We start from the raw sequence: 20,805 nt of genomic DNA, 5'->3' as shown, positions 1-20,805 counted from the left end.
AAGCCAGGAGACCAAGCAGGCTGACTGGGCAAGGGTGCAGCCCAGTTTCAAAGGGCAGCACTGGCAATCAGAGGATGGGTTGCTGGTGTTAGGCCACAAGTGGGCTCTCTCTAAGGAAAGCTGTCCGTAGGACAGCCAGGGCACTGGGTGAGACCAGTCCCCAGCCCATCCTTCTTTTTCTTCCCACCAGGAGATGTCATGGGGCCAACTCTGAACCATCTCAGCAACCACCTGCGCCTGCCCTTTGGCTGCGGAGAGCAAAACATGATCCACTTTGCACCCAACGTCTTTGTCCTGAAGTATCTCCAGAAAACCCGACAGCTCAGCCCTGAGGTGGAAAGGGAGACCACTGATTACCTGGTGCAAGGTACTTGGGGACACTGCCTGGGTGGAGGGGGTGGGACTGCAGGTAGCCTTGACCATGCTGGGGGGGGCAGCTCATATGCCAAGTGCGACAGATGTAGAAGAAGGCAAAGAAGTGGGTGAAAGAGGCCACTCTGGTTGGCCTGATGGGGTCCCTGTTAATAGGAACCTGGTGTCTGCACCTGTTAGGAAAAGGCTCTGAATGCTGGTAATCAGCCATGGGGAGAGGAATAGCATCTTTTAAAAATGTAGATATTTTGAACAACCAGAGCAGTATAATAGCATTATAAAAACATCCGGAAAGGGAAAAATATCCCCATAACCTCCCTGTCTTGCTGGCTCTGGGTTTACTCCTCTGCCCTCCAGGAGCAAAGATTAGCTTTGCCACTCTTGGTGTCTCATAACATGGCATCCTATGGCATGCCCTCCACCCCCAACCCCACACGGTGTGCATAAGATTCGTCCACTGGGCTGTGGGGACCTGTGGTCTGTTCACCTCCATTGCTGTGTGGGGAGACCATAGTCAGTGTGTCTGTTGATGGGCTTTGGAGCAGCTTCCATCTCAGGGATTTCAGAATGGTGCTGCCATTAATCACCCTCTTAGTGTACTTGGTGACAACACGTCCAAATTTCTGTGGGGTGAAATCGCTGGGTCTCAGGATGTGTTCAGTTCATAATCACTTTGGAGACTACACTATTTGTTCATCACGTGCATTTATGGAGCACAACATACTGAACTATGCTTTTGGACATACTGGGGTTATTTCCAGTTTTTTTTCGCTAAATAATGCAGCACTGAACATCTTCAGAAATAAACCACCAGCACTGAACTTCTTCAGAAATAAACAAAGCAGCATTGAACTTCAGATATAAATAACACAGCACTGAACATCTTCCATTGCCATGACTCAGGTCCTTAGGATAGGGAACAGCCTTATGGCAGAGGGGGCGGAGGCAGGGGGGCGGACAAGGCCTCTGAGGGCCCTGTCTTACCCACTTTGCACATCTAGGCCCCACAGGTAGGAGGAAGGGGGTGGGAGGCTGGAGGTGGGGTCTCACTTCTGTCATGGATTCCCACTCTGTGTCCTCGGGTAGGGCCTGCTTTTCTCAGTAACTTGGTTTCCTACCTGTGTAACAAGGGAGTTGTCAGTTGATCCCAAGGTCCTGGGGCCTCCTGGGCTCTGCTTCTAGCCTTGGGCTGGAGCTGAAGTGAAAGGAGCGCATGGAGGGGGCTGGACCCAGCTCTGAAGCTGGCATCCATCTTGTGCCAGGCAAGTGCCGCTCCATCCACGCTGCCCTGAGTTGCCTTCCCGGCAGCCTCCACACTGATGGTCCTCATTTCCCAGATGAGCAAAGTGAAGCTCCTGGGAGTGAAGAGGTGCCCACAACCTCATAGGGGCAAGTGGTGGGGGCTTCTCAGACTGCAGGCTCCCCTGGACTGGGGCACGAGGGGTAGCCAGGGCACTAGACCCAGCCAGAGGGAGATGAGAACCCACGGGCACAACCTTGGAAATTTCTGCCACCGAAAAGGACCCGCAGGTGCCTGGCTCAGACGATGCTGGCCCCTATCAGATGGGGAAACTGAGGCATGTGAAAATCTCGATCCCTAAGGCGAGTCTGGGGTCCCTGCCTCCTGGCCTGTTACGGTTCCCGCAGTTACTGTACTCCAAGGGCAGTCCTGATGATCTAGAACCATCTGTCCTTGTGGATGAGAAAATGAAAAAACTTACTATGAAGAACGTACAACTCTCAGATGAAAAGAGAACTCAGGGGTTGCCATGGGCTGAAGGTTTGGCTTCGTGAAGGCTGACCACAGACTGCCCAGAACCCCAAGTCTGCTTGGTCCATCGTGGGGACGGGGGGCTCAGGTTCATGTGCTGTGAGGGTCTTGGAGGTGGGTGGGCCCTGGCCTCCCAGGGCCAGGCATACCTCAGTGGACTCATCTGGGCTCAGGCCCTTGAATGCCACCCAGAGTGCGATGACCTGTATGGGAGAGTGGCAGCCTGGACCCCACCCCGGGACAGCCAGACCTGAGGCTTATCAGCCAATTGGCCTTTCAGACTCAACAAGCCCCAGATTAACCCCCGTCCCCCTGGTTTTCCGGCAAACCTTTGGTGTTAGTTTCCTGGGGCTGCCGTAACAAAGTACCACAGACTGGGTGGCTTAGAACAATAGGACTTTATTCCTTCATGGTTCTGGAAGCCAGAGGTCCAACATGAAGGTGTCAACAGGGTTGATTCCGTCTGGAGGCTCCGAGGGAGCATCTGTCCCAGGCCTCTGTCCTGGCGGAATTCTGGTGACTCCAGGTGTTCTTTGGCTTGTGGACACATCACCACGCTCTCTGCCTCCGTCTCCACAAGCCCTTTTATATCTGTGTGTTTCCCTTTCTTTCCTCTGAGAAGGACACCAGTCATTGGATTTAGGGTCCAGCCTAATCCAGGAACATAACTCCATCTGCAAAGAACCTCACTCCCGATAAGGTCACATTTTGAGGTTCCAGGTGGACATTAATTTGGCGGGGGAGATACTGTCCACCCAGTTCAGAGTTCCTCCTGCCTCTTTCCCCGCCTCCATGGGCACAGCTCCATCCTTCCTGCCTTTCAGGCCGCAAACCTTGATGCCCTCGGCATCCTTCTTTTCCTTCACATCTTATTCAGCTAAGGCAGCTTTGCCTATACCGCAGAACCCCTCCCTCCCTGTCCCCACCACCCGCTCCAAGCCCATGGTCATGCTCGCCTAGACAGTCCCCACCTGCCCAGTTTCTCTGCTTCCTCTCTGGACCCTACGATCCACCCACTACATTTGTCCCCTCACACCCCTCCCCTGCTCCCCTCACCCCCTCCACTCATGCCCCCTGCTGCCCTCACAATAAGACCAACCGCCCAGCCCAGCCTTGGAGGCCCCAGTAACCCACCTGACCTCCCTCCCTCTTGTCCCTCCTTGCTCCCTTGCTCTGAGCAAACCAAGCTCGAGGGCGCCTGGAGATGGCGCATTTCACTGACCAACCCCTGCCCCAGGTACGACTGAGGGGCCGGTGTGTGACCAGGAGTCACAAAGGGGCGATATCAGGAAACAAAAGAAGAATAAAGTAGAGGTTTCAATCCCCCAAGCTGTGGGTGTGGGGCAGTTTCAAGGACCCCAGCTGTGGGCGTGGGGCAGTTTCAAGGACCCCAGCTGTGGGCGTGGGGTAGTCTCAGGAACCCTCGATGTGGGTGTGGCATTGTTTCAGGGTCCTGGGGTAAGACATTGGCCGGCCAGCCATTCACCAGGGTGCTGTCCCGTCTTCTTGCCCCACAGGCTACCAGAGACAGTTGACCTACAAGCACCAAGATGGCTCCTATAGTGCTTTCGGGGAGCGGGACAAGTCGGGGAGTATGTGGTGAGTCCTCACTCCCCAGGCACGGCTGCTGAGGTTCTTCCACTTGAAGTCACATTCTCATGTCCAGCACAGCGTAGCCGGGAGCCTGCATGGGAAATGCAGATGGCCATGGTCTTAGCCCCTGGGGTTTACAGGTCTGGATTGTTGGGGTGGTGGGCGGGTTCTGCCTGGCCTGTGCATGGTGGAGCTGGCAGCGGTGACAGTTACTATTACTCCTTCTGCTGTTGTTGCCACAGGGCCCAGGAACTGAACCCCTGCCCTCTGGCCCCTTGAGGATGGGTCCTGGTGCTCTGGTCCTCCTCAGAGCCCACGGGACCCAGGAATGGGGTGACCCTGAGCAGGAGGGGATGGGCTGGGAGAGGCCAGACCACTGCCTCAAAGCTGGCTTGTGGGGTTCTGGAGGCACGTCCTGGGGTCCGGTTTCCCTTGCGAGCGGCTCCCTCTGGCTTTCAGGGTCAACCAGAGCAGGGAGGGCCTGGGTGTACCTGGGTCTTATTCCCTGAGATCTTTGGGCCACAGCAGTTCTTGGCATCATCAGGGATTTGCCTCGTCCACTTTGGGGCTTACTGAGGAAGTGGGGCACCCCGAACTTTCTGTCCCTAGTGAGGCCTCCTTCTCAGAGCAACACCCTGATGGCGCCTGCAGCAGCTATGGGCATGGAAAGTATCCAGTCCTTAAATCGGCCCAGCGTCAGTGCCAGGGGCCGGGGGAACAGGGACACGGCTGGCTGAGCCCATGCTGCGGTGAAGTGTCACTCGCTTGGCTCCCGAGGGGCCCAGCCTTGATGACCTGCTCAGCCCCGCCCAGTCCCCAGAAGCCAATCGTCTGACCCAGTTCTGGTCCCAGGGCCCTGCCTTGCTGACAGCCCATGAGGCAAGGCCACAGTCATGCACTAGCAAGCAGAGGCCCCCACCCTCTGCAGGATTGGCCAAAGCCACTGAGTCACTCTGAAAGCTGGCCAAGTCCTGGCAGCTGCCAGAGGTCTCCACCGGTCAGAAATAGTGAGCTGTGACCTTTGTATGCCCTCCCACAGTTCACACACACACACACACACACACACGCACACACACACACACTGAGCAAGAAAAGACCAGTTCTGCCGTGGTCATGGAAATGTGACACCCAGCAGCTTGCCTCTCCCCCTTAGCCTTGTGAAACCTCCCTGTAGGACAAAACTGCAGGATGCACAGGACAATGGCAACAGTATCCACCCCGGGGCTGGGCAAACCCAGGCTCTGTCTCGTGTGAACTGTGGCAGCCTTAGACCAGATGCTCAACTTCTCTGAACCTGTTTCCTCACCACACATCCCGCTCTGGACTGGGATCGGGTAGGCAGTAGGATAAGGGTGCGGGCGTGCTCATTACAGTGCCAGGTACCCATTGGGATGGATACCCTGTTAGCACCTCTCCCTAAATATTTGGCCAGGGAGTCCAGGATCCAGTCCAACCTCCTCAACTTCCTTAAAACTCAGGATCTGTTATAGATAGGTTCCGGTGCATCCAGTGTTCATTCACTCATTCATTTGTTTGTTTATTCAAGTGTCTACTATGTGCCAGGCTCTTTTCTTACTCCTGAGAGAACAAGAAAGACGTGGTTCCTGCCTCCAGGAGCTCATTGCCCGAGAGAGAGAGACCCTGTACAAGACGTAATGGTTATGTACTGCTGTGTAACAAGTCACCCCAAAACATAGCCATTTAAAACAAACATTTAGTCACAGTTCTGTGGGTCAGGAATTCAGGAGCAGCTTAGCTAGCATTGCTGGCTCAGGATCTCTCCCAAGGTTGCCGTCAGGGTGTTGGCTGGGGCTGTCATCATCTGAAGACTTGACTGGGGCTGGAGCATTTGTTTCCAAGTTAGTTCTCTCACATGGCTATTGGCAGGAGGCCTCAGTTCCTCACTGAAGACTATCCCATAGGGCTGCTTGAGTGTCCTTACAACATGGCAGCTGACTTCCCTTTGAATAAAAACTCCAAGAGAGAAAACAAGGAGGATGCCACATGCCTTTTATCATCTGGTTTCCCAAGTCATACTGTCACCTCCACCACATTCTACTTTAAAAAAAAAATATTTATGTATTTATTTTTGGCTGTGTTGGGTCTTCATTGCTGTGTGCGGGCTTTCTCTAGTTGCAGCAAGCGGGGGGCTACTCTCTTCGTTGTGGTGTGGGGGCTTCTCACTGTGGTGGCTTTTCTTGTTGCAGAGCACAGGCTCTAGGTGTGCAGGCTTCAGTAGTTGTGGCATGTAGGCTCAGTAGTTATGGCTCGCAGGCTCTAGAGAGCAGGCCCAGTAGTTGTGGCGCACGGGCTTAGTTGCTCAGCAGCATGTGGGATCTTCCTGGACCAGGGCTTGAACCTGTGTCCCCTGCATTGGCAGGCGGATTCTTAACCACTGCGCCACCAAGAAGTCCCCACCACATTAAGTTCTTTAGAAGCAAGTCACTATGTACAGCCTATACTCAAGAAGGGGGGAAATTGAGTTCTACTGCTTGAAAGGAAAAGAAGCAAGGCATTTGTGGATATATTTTAAAGCTACTACATCACCTATATAATTTCTCGTATCTATGAAGCATGCTAAGGGGGTAGGGTACGATGAGGCACACAGTTACATGGGGTGGTCAGGAAAGGTGCCCCTGAAGAGGTCCCCTGAAGATGAGAGAGGAGCTGTATGAAAATCCAAGGGGAGAAGATTTCAGGCAGAGGGAACAGCCTGTGCAAAGGCCCTGAGGTAGAACTGAGCTTGACGAGTTTGAGCCACAGAAGGAGACCAATGTGGCTGAAGCAGCACAGATGAGGAGGAGAGTGGCCCAACGTGAGGGAGGAGAGGGTGGCAAGGCCAGACTGAGCAGGGGAAGGAGTTTGGATTTTATTCCACATGGAGCAGGAGGGCTTAGAACAAAGCATGGCTGTAATCTGAGTCATGCTGGGCTGTGTGTGTTTAATTAATAGAGTTTATTTTTGTAGAACAGTTTTAGTTTCATAGAAAAATTAAGTAGGTAGAAGTGAGTTCCCATACACGCCCTCTCCCCTACACACAGTTTCCCCTGCTGTTAACGTCTTGCATTAGTGATATACATTTGTTATAAACGATGGACCAGTATTGTTACATTATTATTAACTGAGGTCCATAGTTTAGGGTTCATGTTGCATAGTCTATGGGTTTGGACAATTAAGGTATCATACAAAATAGTTTCACTGCCCTAAAAATCCCCTGTGCTCTGCACATTTGTCTCTCCCTCCCCCCAGCCCCTGGCAACCACTGAGACTTTTACTGTCTCTATAGTTTTGCCTTTTCCAGAATGTCATAGAGTTGGAATCATTCAGTATGCAGCCTTTTCAGATTTCTCCTTTCACTCTGTAATATGCATGTAAATTTCCTCCAGGTCATATCGTGGCTTGTTAGCTCTTTTTGTTGCTGAATAATATTCAGTTGTATGGATGTACCACAGTTTGTTTATCCCTGTTTGTGTTTTAAGATGGAAAAATAAAGAGAACAGTTGGGGCTTCCCTGGTGGCGCAGTGGTTGAGAGTCCGCCTGCCGATGCAGGGGACACGGGTTTGTGCCCCGGTCCGGGAAGATCCCACATGCCGCGGAGCGGCTGGGCCCGTGAGCCATGGCCGCTGAGCCTGCGCATCCGGAGCCTGTGCTCCGCAACGGGAGAGGCCACAACAGTGAGAGGCATGCGTACCGCAAAAAAAAAAAAAAAAAGAGAGAACAGTGTAGCAGAATGTGGAAATTCCACAGATCCCAGCACAGGGGCAACTAAGTTCCATCTTGGCCCCCCAGTGTTTGGAATTTCTAAACTCTGCTGCATACGGAGTAGGTGATGGGGCAGGGCTGGGCTGGTGGAAGCAGTGGGAGCCATGGGGTGGCCTGGCTGACACAGGAGCCATGGGGGTAGAAGGAAGAGGATGGCTTTGAGGTATCTTGGAAGGAGAGTGGCCAGGACAAGGTTAATAAGGTTAATAATTGTAAGGTTAATATTTCAGGTTTTGGTGATTCACAGAAACAGAGCTTGGAGCCACTTGACTTTCTTTCTTTTGGTTTTTTAAACTGTATTAAATAACAGAAAATTTACTGTCTTGACTATTTTTAAGTATACAGTTCGGTGGTATTAAGTGCATTCATACTGTTGAGCGGCCAACACCACCGTCCATCCCCATAACTCTTTTCATCTTGTAAACCTGAAACTCTATACTTATTAAATGCTAACTCCCCATTCTCCCTTCCCCCCAGCCCCTGGCAACCACCATCCTACCTTCTGTCTCTATGATTCTGACTACTCTTAAGTGCCTCATATAAGTGGAATCATACAGTGTCTTTTGTGATTGGCCTATTCCACTCAGCGTAATGTCCTCAATGTTCGTCCACGTTATAGCACTTTGCAGCGTTTCTTTCCTTTTCAAGGCTGAATGATATTCCATTGTATGGATATACTGGTGTCGGCAGGTGAGAGGACCTTGGTCCTCGTCTTCTTTAGAGAGACAGTTCCACAAAGAGACTTTGTAAAGCAGAAATACACACCCAGAGAAGAGTGCGGGCATCCTCCCTAACGAGGAGTACACCAGAGAGATGATTTAAATCACTTATATGGGGCAGTTTTTCCGGGGTTTTGTTTTCCTCTCACCAATCATCTTTCTTGGTTTTCCACATCTCACCTGACCCAGGGCCCTGCCTGATACACATGCATCTTTTAGCCAAAATGTATTCCAGTGAGGGGGGTCTCTGGGAAATTGACAGAACAGAGATTATGGGTTAGTGCTCCCTCCATTTTTGATCCCCAAAGGAGCTTTTTTGTGCATGGGCAGTTGGGGAGGTCTCCTTGACCTCAAGAATGAAAGATGTGGTCCTCTTATCTTTTTACTCCAGCAGAGCTCAGCTCTCCTCTGCTCCTGCCATTAACTTTTCCGTTGAAATAGCAGGGGGAAACAAGCTTCAGTTTACTCAGCTTGACAAACACCAGCCACTCAGCCCAGGGGCCCATCTACATCCTACCTCAGTACCACATTTTGCTTGTCCATTCATCTGTCAGTGGACCCTGGGTTGCTTCCATAGTTTGGCCATTGTGAATGATGCTGCTACAAATATGGGTGCACAGATATCTCTTTAAGACTCCACTTTCATTTCTTTGGGGTGCATACCCAGAAGTGGAATTGCTGGATCATATGATAATTCTGTGTTCAATTTTTTTAGGAACTGCCATATTGTTTTCCACAGGGGCTGTACCATTGTCTGTTCCCACCAGCAGTGCACAAGGGTTCCAATTTCTCTGCATCTTCATCGACACGTGTCGTTTGGTTTTTGTTTTATGGTAGCCATCCTGATGCGTGTCAGGTGGGGGAGCCACTTGATTTTGAAAAGGATGGATTACTCTTTGGTCCTGAATTGGGGTGTTTCCCCTCCTGATAATTCTGCTGTTTGTCCCTCTTGGTTCCCTGGTTTCCATCTGGTGGTTCTCCTGAATTCCTTTTTTCATTCATTCATTCTCCAGCTTCATCGTCTCCCATTCAGGGTGCGCTAGCAACAGTTGGGCTGGGGGGATGGGGTGGACAAGGGGCAGGCTGCAGAGATACAGACAGAAAACAATGACACAGAGGGAGGGCCTGGGGGTCCAGAGGCAGCATGCCCATCACAGAGTGGAGATGTCTGGGAGGCTTCCTCTGGGGAGAGACCCCTGGGTTGAACACTGAGAGGCAAGTAAGACTTCATCCTGTAAAGAAGGGAGGTAGGAGCATGGTGCATCCAGGGCCTGGGTAACTGAGTAACTGAAGCTAGTGGGTTGGTGGGATGTTTTCAGCTGCAAACAAAAGAAAACTGGCTGAAAAAGCAATTCTGAACATCTCCTCACACCATAGAGCTGGGGAGGCTCCAGGATTGGCCAGTCTGGCAGCCCCACAATCCATTGAGGTTCCTGGTTCTTTCCCTTGGTCCCTGTGGCCATCCTTGGCACAGCAGCTGCTCTCCTCGTGGTGGCAAAATGGCTGCAGCTGCTCCCAGCATCACCTCATGTGCCCATTCCAAAGCCATTTGCAGGTCTGGGGACTGGAAGGCCCATGGCTGTGGCTGGCTAGGGCTATAGAGGAGCCCAAGTGTCCAGTGTACCTGGTTGCCGGTTTTTCCTGGGATCTCTCAGCAAAACCTGGGATCTCTTGGGGAGTGGTTATGGAGGAGCAACAAGGAAGGTCTTCTGCACATGGTGGGGGCGGGGTGGGTGGTGGGATTGGACCAGCTCACAAAAAGGCCTTGAGTGCAAGGCAAGGAGCAGGACCGGGTGCTTCTGGCGGGGGAGGGAGCAAACGGGGAGGCTGGGCTCCATCATCAGGTCCTGCTGGGTGCCCACACACTTCCATCAAGTGCTCCCAACAGCCCTGCGAGGGCAGGCTGGACCCTCCTGTCTTGCAGAGTAGGAAGCAGAGTCTTGGATGATGCGGGGAGCGTGCCACAGTCCCTGGCGGGGCACACGGGAGGTGACTCTGTTTTGCAACTCCCCAGCCCATGGCTCTCCCAGCCCCCACCTCATCCTGTTTCAGGCTCACAGCCTTTGTCCTGAAGTCCTTCGCCCAGGCGCGCAGCTTTATCTTCATTGACCCTCAGGAGCTGGCAGCCGCCAAGGGCTGGATTGTCCAGCAGCAGTGGGCAGACGGCTCCTTCCCGGCGGTGGGCAGGATTCTGAACAAGGACATCCAGGTTGGCAGCCTCCCAGCCTCCTCCTGGGGTCTTGGCCTTGCCCTGGCTGCTCCCCGGTGTTGTCTGGGCCCAGCGGGGGCAGGGGGCTGTCCCCTCTGGCTTGGGATGAAACCTACAAATCCTCTTACAGGGTGGGATCCACGGCACAGTCCCGCTGACAGCCTACGTGGTGGCAGCGCTCCTGGAGATGGGCCTGGCCTCGGAGGTAAGCGCAGTGGGCCCGGGAGATGCCGGCTGGAGGAGCAAGTGGACAGTTTTGCCCTGCAGGCCAGGTTGGCCATCTTCTGGCCATCTTCAGCTTCTATTTATTCCTTGCTGCCCCCCTTCTGCTCACTAGTGAGACTTTTTGATGCTTTTCAATGGTCACAGAACATCCAACTTCTTGTGGCCTGAGCAGAGGTGTGAGAGATTCCAGCAGTAATCACCGGGGACATGCGTGTGTGGGAGAGTGGGGTAGGGGTGGCTGTATCCTGAGTATGAGCCCTCCCAGGACTGTCCACAGCCCCCAGGCCCAATTGGAGAATCATTTTGGGCCTAATCAGGTTCCCGGCCAGTGACCCATGGGCTGCCTTCAGGGAGCCCTATACAAAATGTTGGACTCATGAATGCTTTTGTGGGGAAGAGTCTAGAACCTTCAGGGATGGTACTAGACCCAGCAGGGCTTAGACGTCCCAAGGAACTCAAGGGCCATCGTCACTTCTGTTAGGCTGTCCCAGATGGGTGTGGCATGTCCCCTGCTGTGAGAGCTTAGACAGATCTCAGCCTCTGGGGTCGGGACTCCACCATTCCTAACACCTGTGTCAATTCTAAATGCTCTGGTGATGAATTGTGAATTGTGGCACTTCTCAGAATTTTCAGCCTCACAATCCCAATGTGACTGTGTCTAGGCTTTGGTGTGACCTAAGACCCTCCACGTCCCACACGCTTTGCCCAGAGAGCCCCTTGCTTGCCCTGTGTTAAGGGGCTGAATTGTGTCGCCCCCAAAATTCATATCCTGAAATCCCAACCCCCATCTTAGTCAGCTCAGGCTGCCGTCACAAAACACCACAGAGTGAGGGACTTCAACAACAGACATTTATGTCTTATGGTTCTCCCTTGTCCCCTGCATTGGCAGGCGGACTCCCAACGACTGCGCCACCAGGGAATCCCCTCTGATTCAGTTCTTAATGAGAGGTCTCTTCCTGGCTTGTAGACAGCCATCTTCCTTCCGTGTCCTCACGTGGGCTTTTCTTGGTGCGTGACCATGGAGAGAGGTGGGATAGGGTTGGGGGAGAGATTGAGAGAGAGATCACTCTGGTGTCTCTTTGTCTTCTTATAAGCAGCCTCATTGATTATAGAGGCTCCACCCTCTTGGCCTCATCTAAACCTAATCACCTCCCAAAGGCACCCCTTCCTAACACCATCACATTGGAGGTTAGGACTTTAACATATACATTTGTTGGGGGGGGGCGGGGAGGCACAGACATTCAGTACATAACAGCCCCAAGACTTCAGAATGTGGTTGTATTTAGAGACAGGGCCTTTAAAGAGGTAGTCACGTTAAAATGTAGCCTTTAGAGTGGGTACTAATCCACTATGACTGGCATCCTTGGAAAAGGGGGACATTAGGACACAGAGACCAGCACAGAGGGAAGATTATGTGAAGATAAAGGGAGAAGATGGCTAGCTACAAGCCAAGAGAGAGGCCTGGAACAGATCCTTTCCTCATGGCCCTCAGAAGGAACCAGCCCTGCTAACACCTTGATATTGGACTTTTGGCCTCCAGATCCACGAAACAAGAAATTTCTACTTTTTTAAGCCACCCAATTTGTGGTACTTTGTTACGCATCCCCAGCAGACTCATACACCTTGCCTCTAGGAAGACCAACCAACTTGGTTGGCCCGGGACCAAGGGATTCCGGGGATGCAGGCCTCGTGGGTGCCTCCTCCCTGCCTGCACCTGAGACTGAGGAACCCAGGCTCCTTGGCGTTCCCAAGGTGGGCCTCTCCTCCATCCCCTGGTTCTGCTTTTTGTTTTGGTAAAATCGACATTTAGGTCATTCTGACCTTATCAGATTTTTCTAGAGCTGAACCAAGTGTTTCTTCCTGAACTCAAGAATGTGAAGGCCCCTGTGCCTTAGGCTGAATAAAGGCCCCTGGACTTGTGTCCTGTGGCATTTGTAACAAAGTACCACAAACAGTGGCTTTAAACAACGTGAGTTTATTCTCTCACAGTTCTGGAGGCCAAGGTCTGAAGTCAGTGTGTGGGCAGGGCCATGGCTCCTCTGGAGGTCTAGGGGAGGATGCTTCCTAGCCTCTTTCACCTTCTGGGAACTCCCAGCATTCCTTGGCTTGTGACTGCATCACTCCAATCTCTGCCTGTCTTTCCACGGCCTTCTCTCTGTGTCTCTTCGTCCTCTCTTCTTATAAGGACATCAGTGCTACCTCTGCAAAAGTGTCCAGCCACCCCCACCCCAGGCTCTGGGCTTACGTGGCTCAGGCTTGGGGTCCAGTTAATTTGCTCTGTCATCCCTGATACGTGCCCCGGGAGGGAGATGGTACGTCTTAACGACATGCCGTAAGGGCGGTTCCCATGCTTTATCCTGATCTAAAGATGGAAAGCTTTGGGAGAGCATTCCTTCTGCAATCTTAACAATCACCAAAGCAGAGTTATCTTAACTCCATGGCTCCACCGGTGCCCACAGGAGCACCATTGCTCATTTGCTAAATTCCCGAATGCTTTGAATCACTCCTTTTTCCATTTAGCCTATATTACTGGGCAGCTTCTCTGAACTAAGCCCATCACTGGACAATGGACTTGGTTTCTGTCCTTCACCTGCTCACACTGTGGGTCAGGAGCATGATGAGGATTGGTGGGCTTCCTGGAGGAGGTGACAATTGAAGCTAGGCCTGGAGGATGAGGTGGGCCTGAGCTGGGGGTCTTAGAAGCCAGCCTAGTGATAGAGTGGGTTGGGGAGGGGCAGCCAGGGGTCTGCCTGCTTCCCCCAGAGTGTCTCTGAATTGATTTGTCATGCTCAGACTTCATTTGGAAAACATGGCACCAACATAAAAGAAAGGGAATGGGGCTTTGAAAGCTGAGGCTGCAGGCAGTGGGGCACCAGAAGGATACAAAGTGAGGGGCTGCAAGCCATCCAGTGCTTGCCCCAGGCGTGTCCTGAGAACCTTTGGGAGCGTGGTGGGTGGGGTGAAGGCAGAGCAGCCTCCCAGGGCTCCAATTCCCATCCACCCCCGCTGCACCCCGCAGGAGGAGAGGGGTGCCATTGCCAAAGCCAGGCACTTCCTGGAGTCCAGCGCGCCCCTGGCCATGGACCCCTACAGCAGTGCCCTGACCGCCTACGCGCTGACCCTGCTCCGCAGCCCTGCAGCCCCCGCCGCTCTGCGAAAGCTCCGGAGCCTGGCCATCACCCAGGGTAGGTGCCCCTGCCTGCCACCCCAGCGGACACGGTGTGGGGCCAGCCCACTGCGGGCCCCAGTAAACAGCTCATGAACATGTGCATGGAACTAAGGAGGCGTCCTTTGCTCACTCTGTTGTTTTTTTTTTTTATAAATTTATTTTTTTAATTATTTTATCAGGCGGATTCTTAACCACTGGGCCACCAGGGAAGTCCCTCACTGTTTTTTTTTATTCATCTATTACTCATTTATTATTGCATCTACTAGTGGCTTCATTTGATGAAGTGGCTTGAGCTTGAGCGTCATTTTCTTCCCCTATGAAGTAGGGGATGCCACCCCGCCCCCACCAGGGAAAACAGTGCTCGGAGATCCCTGGTAGAGGATCCCCCAGGCTTCCTGGAAACCATTCCCGGGCAGGGTGCTGGGAGGCAGGGGAGGGCTGCAGCCGGCTCCCACCCTGCCCCCATCACTGGGTGAGCCTCGGAAAGCCTTTTCCATCTTGAAGTGTCAGTCCCCCATCTACAAAATGACTCCTCACTGTGTTTGGGGAGCCCCAGTCACTGAGCTGTGACTTCTCAGAGGTCCCCAAACTCAGTCTCCTTCCCCCCAACCCCTGGGCTTTCCCAGGAGCTGCGCTCGTATTCCATCCAGCTTCTCTGCTTAAGATGTCACCTGATGAATTGCTTTCACTGCTTAAGAAGAAGAAGAAGAAGAAAAAAACTTAAAAAGCAAAATTCTAAAACCATCCAGTTGGATGACGGTGTCAATTTAGGACTAACTGCTCAAGCTCTGAGGCAGGGAGTGCTGATTTCTCAATGGTTTGATGCCTTTTTATACCACACATGAGCGCAGTATCTTTGGAGCCTTTGCAAGTACGGAGTGGCTTCCTGGTCCCCAGGTGGGGTAGACTGGGGCCTGCCTCAGGGCTCCAGCCAGGAGGGAGGCCATTGATTAGTGATGTCTGCCGGGGTACAGAAAAGCAGCCAGGGATTGGTGATGTCTGCCAACGGTGCAGGAGGGGCTGGGTTTGTCGCTGTAGCTGCAGATCTGAGATGTAGCCCCAAGACCCTTCCTGTCCCAGCCATCTTCCCCAGTACCCTCTTGCCCTGGGGCCCAGCCCCCTGATGTCTATTCTTGAGACCACATGCGCTGACACTCAGCATGGGTTGCCAGGCTGAGTGCCAACAGGGGTTGTGGCCCCTGACCTGTTCTGGCCTTACAGATGGGGTGACCCACTGGAGCCTGACGGGTTCCCGGGATGTAGACAAGGATGCGTTCCTGAGCTTCAGTGACGGGGTCTATCAGACAGGTACTGGCCACCCCACCTGCGGTGCCTGCTGTGGGCACCGGGTCCTGGGTCCCAGTGTCAAAAGGGCCCCAGCTGGCCTCTTCCGTTGCAGTGGTCTCGGCCGAGGTGGAAATGACAGCCTATGCCCTGCTGACCTACACCCTCCTGGGAGATGTGGCCACTGCCCTGCCTGTGGTGAAGTGGCTGTCCCAGCAGCGGAATGCCCTTGGAGGCTTCTCCTCCACTCAGGTGAGCCAGGAAGGCCAAAAGAGGGGCTCGGGTCTGAGCGGGGTTACTGTGGCCCAGGCTTGGGACTCAAGAGCCAGGTAGGAAGCCACTGGCTGCTTCAAGTCTCAGGACGGCTCCTTACCCGCAGTCCCTGGGGGCATGATGTCCAAGAGAGGTCAGGAGGATGGGGCCGAGGGACAGATGTGCCTGGCTCTGGGACAGGAACCCAGCCCCTGCCTCCATGGAGATGCTCCCCACCTGCCTGGGGCCCCCAGCCCTGTGGGTATCTACACCGGACACCCAGTGCTCTGTTCCAGCCTCACGGGTCGCTGGTATCCAGAGAGGGTCCGTGGCACCCGCAGTGTGGGCCAGACCTGCTCCTGGGGCTGACCCCAGCCTCCTGCTCTGTCCCTAGGACACCTGCGTGGCTCTGCAGGCCTTGGCAGAGTATGCCATCTTGTCTTACGCGGGCGGCATCAACCTCACCGTCTCCCTGGCCTCCACCAACTTGGACTACCAGGAGACCTTCGAGCTGCACAGGGCCAACCAGAAACTTCTACAGATGGCGGCAGTGCGTGCTCCCGGGACCAGGGTTGGGGGGTGGGCAACGACGGCAGCCCCTCCCTGCTGCCTGTCTGTCCACGTGGGTCTGCGGGGGAAACCACGGCATCTTCTCTCCCCAGATCCCCAGCCTCCCCACAGGGCTGTTTGTGAGCGCCAAGGGTGAAGGCTGCTGCCTGATGCAGGTGAGGCTGCGGGTGGGAGGGAGCTCAGTGTTGGGCCAGGTTGAGTGGGGTGGATGTGTGTGTGAGAGCCACCCCAGGGCAGCCTGTCAGCCCCCTGAAATGCCATCCACTCTGCCCAAGGCAGGACCCAAGGCAGATGGCAATGTGTCCCCTTGAGGATGGAGTCCCCCCAGAAGCTCCATCTGATCCCCGTTCCGGTGGTCTCTGACCTTAAGCAGACCCCTCCCTTCACCCCCCATGGTGGGACTTGTTATTCTCCCTGCCAAGGCCTGAATGGAGATGGCCAGCCTGGCGCTCCCCACGACCCCTCAGTCACCAGGCTCAGGATTTAGTCACACTCTGGGTGGAGACAGGCTGGCCTCCTAGGCTCTGGCCGGCGGTCAGAGGGCAAGTCTGCCAGGAGACCCTCGCATTCTCAGCTTCTCCATCTGGAAGGTGGGAGCCCAGACAACACAGTGGATAGGGTAGGGAGCCTGAGAGGCAGACAGACCTGGGCTTGAAATGTGGAAAAATGGGGTGATGGTCGTACCTACACCATCAGGGCGAAATGGAATGACCGTAGTGCCCAGAGCTATTGTTGATGTCACCGTTGTCGTCGTTCTGGCTGTCCCCCACCTTGTCCTGCCCTTGCCTCTCCCCTCCCCACTCCCCTGTCCCCTCAGCCTCTGTCCTCCCCCCCCCCCAGATCGACGTTACCTACAACGTGCCAGACCCAGTGGCCAAGCCGTCCTTCCAGCTGCTTGTCAACCTCCAGGAGCCCGAGGCCGAGCGGCGGCCCCCTGCGCCTGCCTCCTCGGCTGACGATGACGACCCAGCAGCTGACCAGCATCAGCAGGAGTACCCGGTGACACTGGAGGTGTGCACCAGGTAAGGCCTCCTGCCCCGCTGGCTGGCACCGCCACCTGGACGGCATTTTATACAGTGACGCTCTCGCCTAAGAACGCCTCGGGCATTCATCTGGGCCTGTACTACTTGTAGGAGCCCCACAGACATTTCACCGACTCGAGCCAAAGTTGTGGCTGGACCAGCCCTTGCGGTCCTTAGTCTGATCACAAGACACACCTCAGCCACACCCATCCGGGACCTTTGAAGAACAAGGTTTCTTACTCACAGGTCCTGGAGGGCACATGACCCTCCTGAGGGTCACACAGCAAGGTCACAGGTAGAGAGACAGAGAGAAGGCACGGACCTGAGGTTCTGCCTATATTGGGGTCCGAGGGGGGGTTTGTCTACGTTCTTGTGGATTCACTCTTTATTGGCGACTTTAAAATAGAAGAGCGGGAATTAGGGTGCTGGAAGGGGAAGGCAGGGTGACCCAAGTGGTCCATCATCTAGGTTACCCAGGGCCTCCTGAAAGAGGGACCTTCGTGGCTGGGGGCAGCCTGATTCCTCTTCTGGTTGTTTTGCTAGTAGCTGTGTCATACAGCTGCCAGTATCTTTATTCGAGATGGATGTCTTCGAAATGGATGCCTTTGCGATCAGAAGCTTACACTCCAAATGATTTTTGAAATGAAAGAAATGGAAGTGCTTCTGAATGGGTGCAGCAAACCCCAGTGACAGCTGGGGCTGGGTGGGATGGCTGCTTGTGGCCCCTGTGTGACCCACCAGCCCCAGGTGTGACCCTGGGACCAGGCCACAGAGGGTCCTCGGTGGTGGGTGCAGGCAGCTGCCCACAAAGGATGCTCATTACCATGGCAACAATGGGGGACCCCAAAGGTGGTTGCAAGCTATGGCACCTGAAGCCCATCAGAGCTGCCCAGACACCTTCTTTAACCTTGACCCTCAGCCCTCACATGTCCAAGGCCCCCATCTTAGGAAGTTCTGAAGAACAAGCCCAACTTGGTCCAAGCCCGGGAGCCCTGGCTGAGTGGCTTCCCAAACCTCCAGCTGTGTTTCCTGCTCCACAGTGAGACTCAGGATGGTTCCACTAAGCACGGCTGTGATCACCGTCTAATCAGGCGGGGGAGCGAGAAGCAGCTGGACTGGCCCAACTGTCTGGTCCCGGCAGGCCTGCTGGGGCATCTCTGTTCCTCCCTCAGATGTGTTAAGAAAAAAAACCCCACTGTGTGCCACCCGGATATAGCGTCTCTCAGGCCTCACCCCTGCAGGAAGCCTCCCCCGTCTGCCCCAGGAGTTGTGGCCACCCGGTCCCCTTGGGACACAGTCTGCAGGTTCCTCACTCCATGTCAGCCTCCCTGTCACCAGCACCCAGCACAGGGAGGGCCTGGCACATAGCAAACCCCAGAGGCCATATTTACCCACCCCCCATGTCACAGAAGGGGAAACTGAGGGCTGGCACTGGAGAGTGACCAGGTCTCCCCCAGTGGCCTGGACTCCCTCGGCCCCATGGAGCAGCTTCCCACACTGGGGGCACAGCATGGAGTTCGGGTCAAAACACAGCCCAGAGCTGATAGACCTGGGTCAGACCCAGAACCCTCAGCAAGGCCTTTTCTTTACGGTCTCAGTGTCTTAGCTGTGAAATGGGCTGACCAACGACCCAGCCAAGGGTGTTTGTGCAGATGGGCTACCAGCCAGGCAGGCTCGGGGGTTGTGGGGACAGAGGGGTCCATGAATTCCACAGCGGGGCTTGAGTTCAAGAGCCTGTCTCTCTCTCCCCTCATCGGAAGGTGGCTGCATACAGGCTCCTCCAACATGGCGGTCCTGGAGGTGCCCCTGCTGTCAGGGTTCCGGGCGGACATTGAGAGCCTGGAGCAGGTGAGGTAGCACTGGTGGGCAGGGCTCGGCGCGGGTCTCTGGCTGGTGGCCCTGCCCAGGTTGCAAATTTCCAGCCCTTCATAAAATGGGTTTTGTTTTTTTGTCTTTCTGGGCAAAGTTGGTGTTTGGGGGCTGGCCATCTGCTGAGGGGCAGGTGGGGAGGGGTGGGAGCTTTCCCAGTAGGTGTCATTCAGTGGGCCACCTGTGCTTTTATCCATGTGGCAGAGGAAGGGTTCAACGAACCTGCCTGCACTTTGGGGATGATCTGGGATACCAGGGAGAGATTTGCCACCATCCTCAACTTAAAGAGAGACCGGCCCCCTTTTGGGGGGGCGGAGGGGAAGAGGGTCACAAAGTGGGTAAACAGCCTTACCTGAGGATGTCTGCAGTGTGGGGAGGGACAGGAAAGTAGGGCCTGTCCTGGGGGAGGGGGTTTGAATGGTGCAGGTGAGGCAGGAGCAGGTGGCAGGGCTCTGTGGGCGCCTAGGGGGCCACAGGGAGGCCCGGCCTGGGACTGAGGCTCGCTCAGGGGAGACTGCAGGCAGGGAAGGGGAAGCAGGCACTCGGGACAGTGGTCACCAGCCTTGAATGCCCTCTCCTGGGTGCTGACCTCCACCCCTTGGCCTGGCCCACGGGGACTTGCTGGATGACCGTGGGCAAACTCCTCAGCCTCCGGGGCCTTGGGTCTTCACGGGTCCAGCCCACCTTGGGCCCTTGGAGATCGGGGAGGAAGAGAGCACTGGGGTCTGAAGGGCCGGGCAGACCCTGACCTCTGGCTTCCCTGCCAGCTGCTCCTCGACAAGCACATGGCGCTGAAGAGGTACGAGGTGGCTGGTCGCAGAGTACTCTTCTACTTTGATGAGGTACTGCTGGCCGGGGGTGGTGGGTGGAGGCCTCCACGGCAGCCACATTGGCGAGGGCACAGCTGCCACGGCCCGGCGTGGTTCTTGCAATGATCTCATACCAAGAAAAAGAAACTGGGAGAGGCAACTCAGGCGGAGTTGGCACGGCTGCCTGCCCTGTGCCCTAGCCAGCTTGCTTTGGTGCAGAAAGTTGGGAGGGGTATGGAATAGTATTCAGGCATCAAAAGGAATGAAGCAGTGATGGTTTGAACCTCAAAAACATGAGGAGTGAAGAGACAGAAAGCAGACTGGTGGTTGCCAGGAGTTGGGGGGATGGGGAGTGCAAATGGGGTAGGGTTTCCTTTTGAGGTGATGGACATATTCTGCAGATGGATAGTGGTTGCACAAGTTTGTCAATGTCCACACACACACACACAAGGACGGAGGGCACCTGCCATGGAGGGAGTGGGGGATGAAAGACCAGCTGAGATGTTTTTCCCAAGTGGGATGGAAGGACCCACAAAATTAAAATGGGATCACGTTTCTGTTTCACGCCTCCTGGGCATCCCGAAATCAGCCAGTTCTGGGCCCACATTTTGCGGCGTCACAGAGCACAGAGGCCGGAGCTCAGTCTCTGGCCCTAGTGGCCCCGGCCGAGCCTGAGCCTGCCCGCTGCCCCCGCAGATCCCCAGCGAGTGTTTGACGTGCGTGAGGTTCCGGGCGCTCCGCCAGCACGTCGTGGGCAGGACGTCGGCGCTGCCCATCTCCGTGTACGACTACTACGAGCCTGGTAGGTCCGCGCGCAACACCCACAACTCTAGCTCAGTCCCTCACCCTGTCATCCATCACTTGGTCACCCTTCTCCCCTGGTCCCGCAGCCTTCGAGGCCACGCGCTTCTACAACGTCAGCTCGCGCAGTCCCCTCGCCCGGGAGCTGTGCGCGGGGCCTGCGTGCAACGAGGTGGAGCGTGCCTTGGCCCAGGGCCCCGGTAAGTGCGCGGGGCCATTGCCCCTTCCGACCACCCGTCACCCCGACCCCACCCGCGGCAGAGGAGGGCGTGGTAAAGGCAGGAGGACTCGGCACGGTCAAGGGCGCGCTGCCTGAGCGGAGGGGCTTGGGGTTGAGCAGAGTGGGCAGGCAGTGAGAAGGAGGCAGGGCTCAGCGG

General features: G+C 55.0%; 1 protein-coding gene across 1 annotated transcript in view; it reads left to right on the top strand.

Moving 5' to 3' along the window:
- CPAMD8 (C3 and PZP like alpha-2-macroglobulin domain containing 8) overlaps positions 1–20,805 on the top strand; it is a 94,270-nt gene that overhangs the window by 69,292 nt on the left and 4,173 nt on the right. The window contains exons 26-39 of the mRNA XM_024767435.1: positions 191–367; positions 3,661–3,742; positions 10,271–10,427; positions 10,558–10,632; positions 13,672–13,837; positions 15,043–15,129; positions 15,221–15,357; positions 15,752–15,907; positions 16,020–16,082; positions 16,768–16,949; positions 18,710–18,797; positions 19,586–19,660; positions 20,324–20,429; positions 20,518–20,628. Coding sequence (XP_024623203.1) covers positions 191–367; positions 3,661–3,742; positions 10,271–10,427; positions 10,558–10,632; positions 13,672–13,837; positions 15,043–15,129; positions 15,221–15,357; positions 15,752–15,907; positions 16,020–16,082; positions 16,768–16,949; positions 18,710–18,797; positions 19,586–19,660; positions 20,324–20,429; positions 20,518–20,628 — 1,662 coding nt within the window. The remainder of the gene's footprint in view (positions 1–190; positions 368–3,660; positions 3,743–10,270; positions 10,428–10,557; positions 10,633–13,671; positions 13,838–15,042; positions 15,130–15,220; positions 15,358–15,751; positions 15,908–16,019; positions 16,083–16,767; positions 16,950–18,709; positions 18,798–19,585; positions 19,661–20,323; positions 20,430–20,517; positions 20,629–20,805) is intronic.

This window comes from Neophocaena asiaeorientalis, unplaced genomic scaffold, assembly GCF_003031525.2.
Source record: "Neophocaena asiaeorientalis asiaeorientalis breed wild unplaced genomic scaffold, Neophocaena_asiaeorientalis_V1.1 scaffold87, whole genome shotgun sequence".
Classification (NCBI taxonomy): domain Eukaryota; kingdom Metazoa; phylum Chordata; class Mammalia; order Artiodactyla; family Phocoenidae; genus Neophocaena; species Neophocaena asiaeorientalis.
Note: the sequence above shows the minus strand (reverse complement) of the source record. Positions and strands in the feature narration are given on the sequence as shown.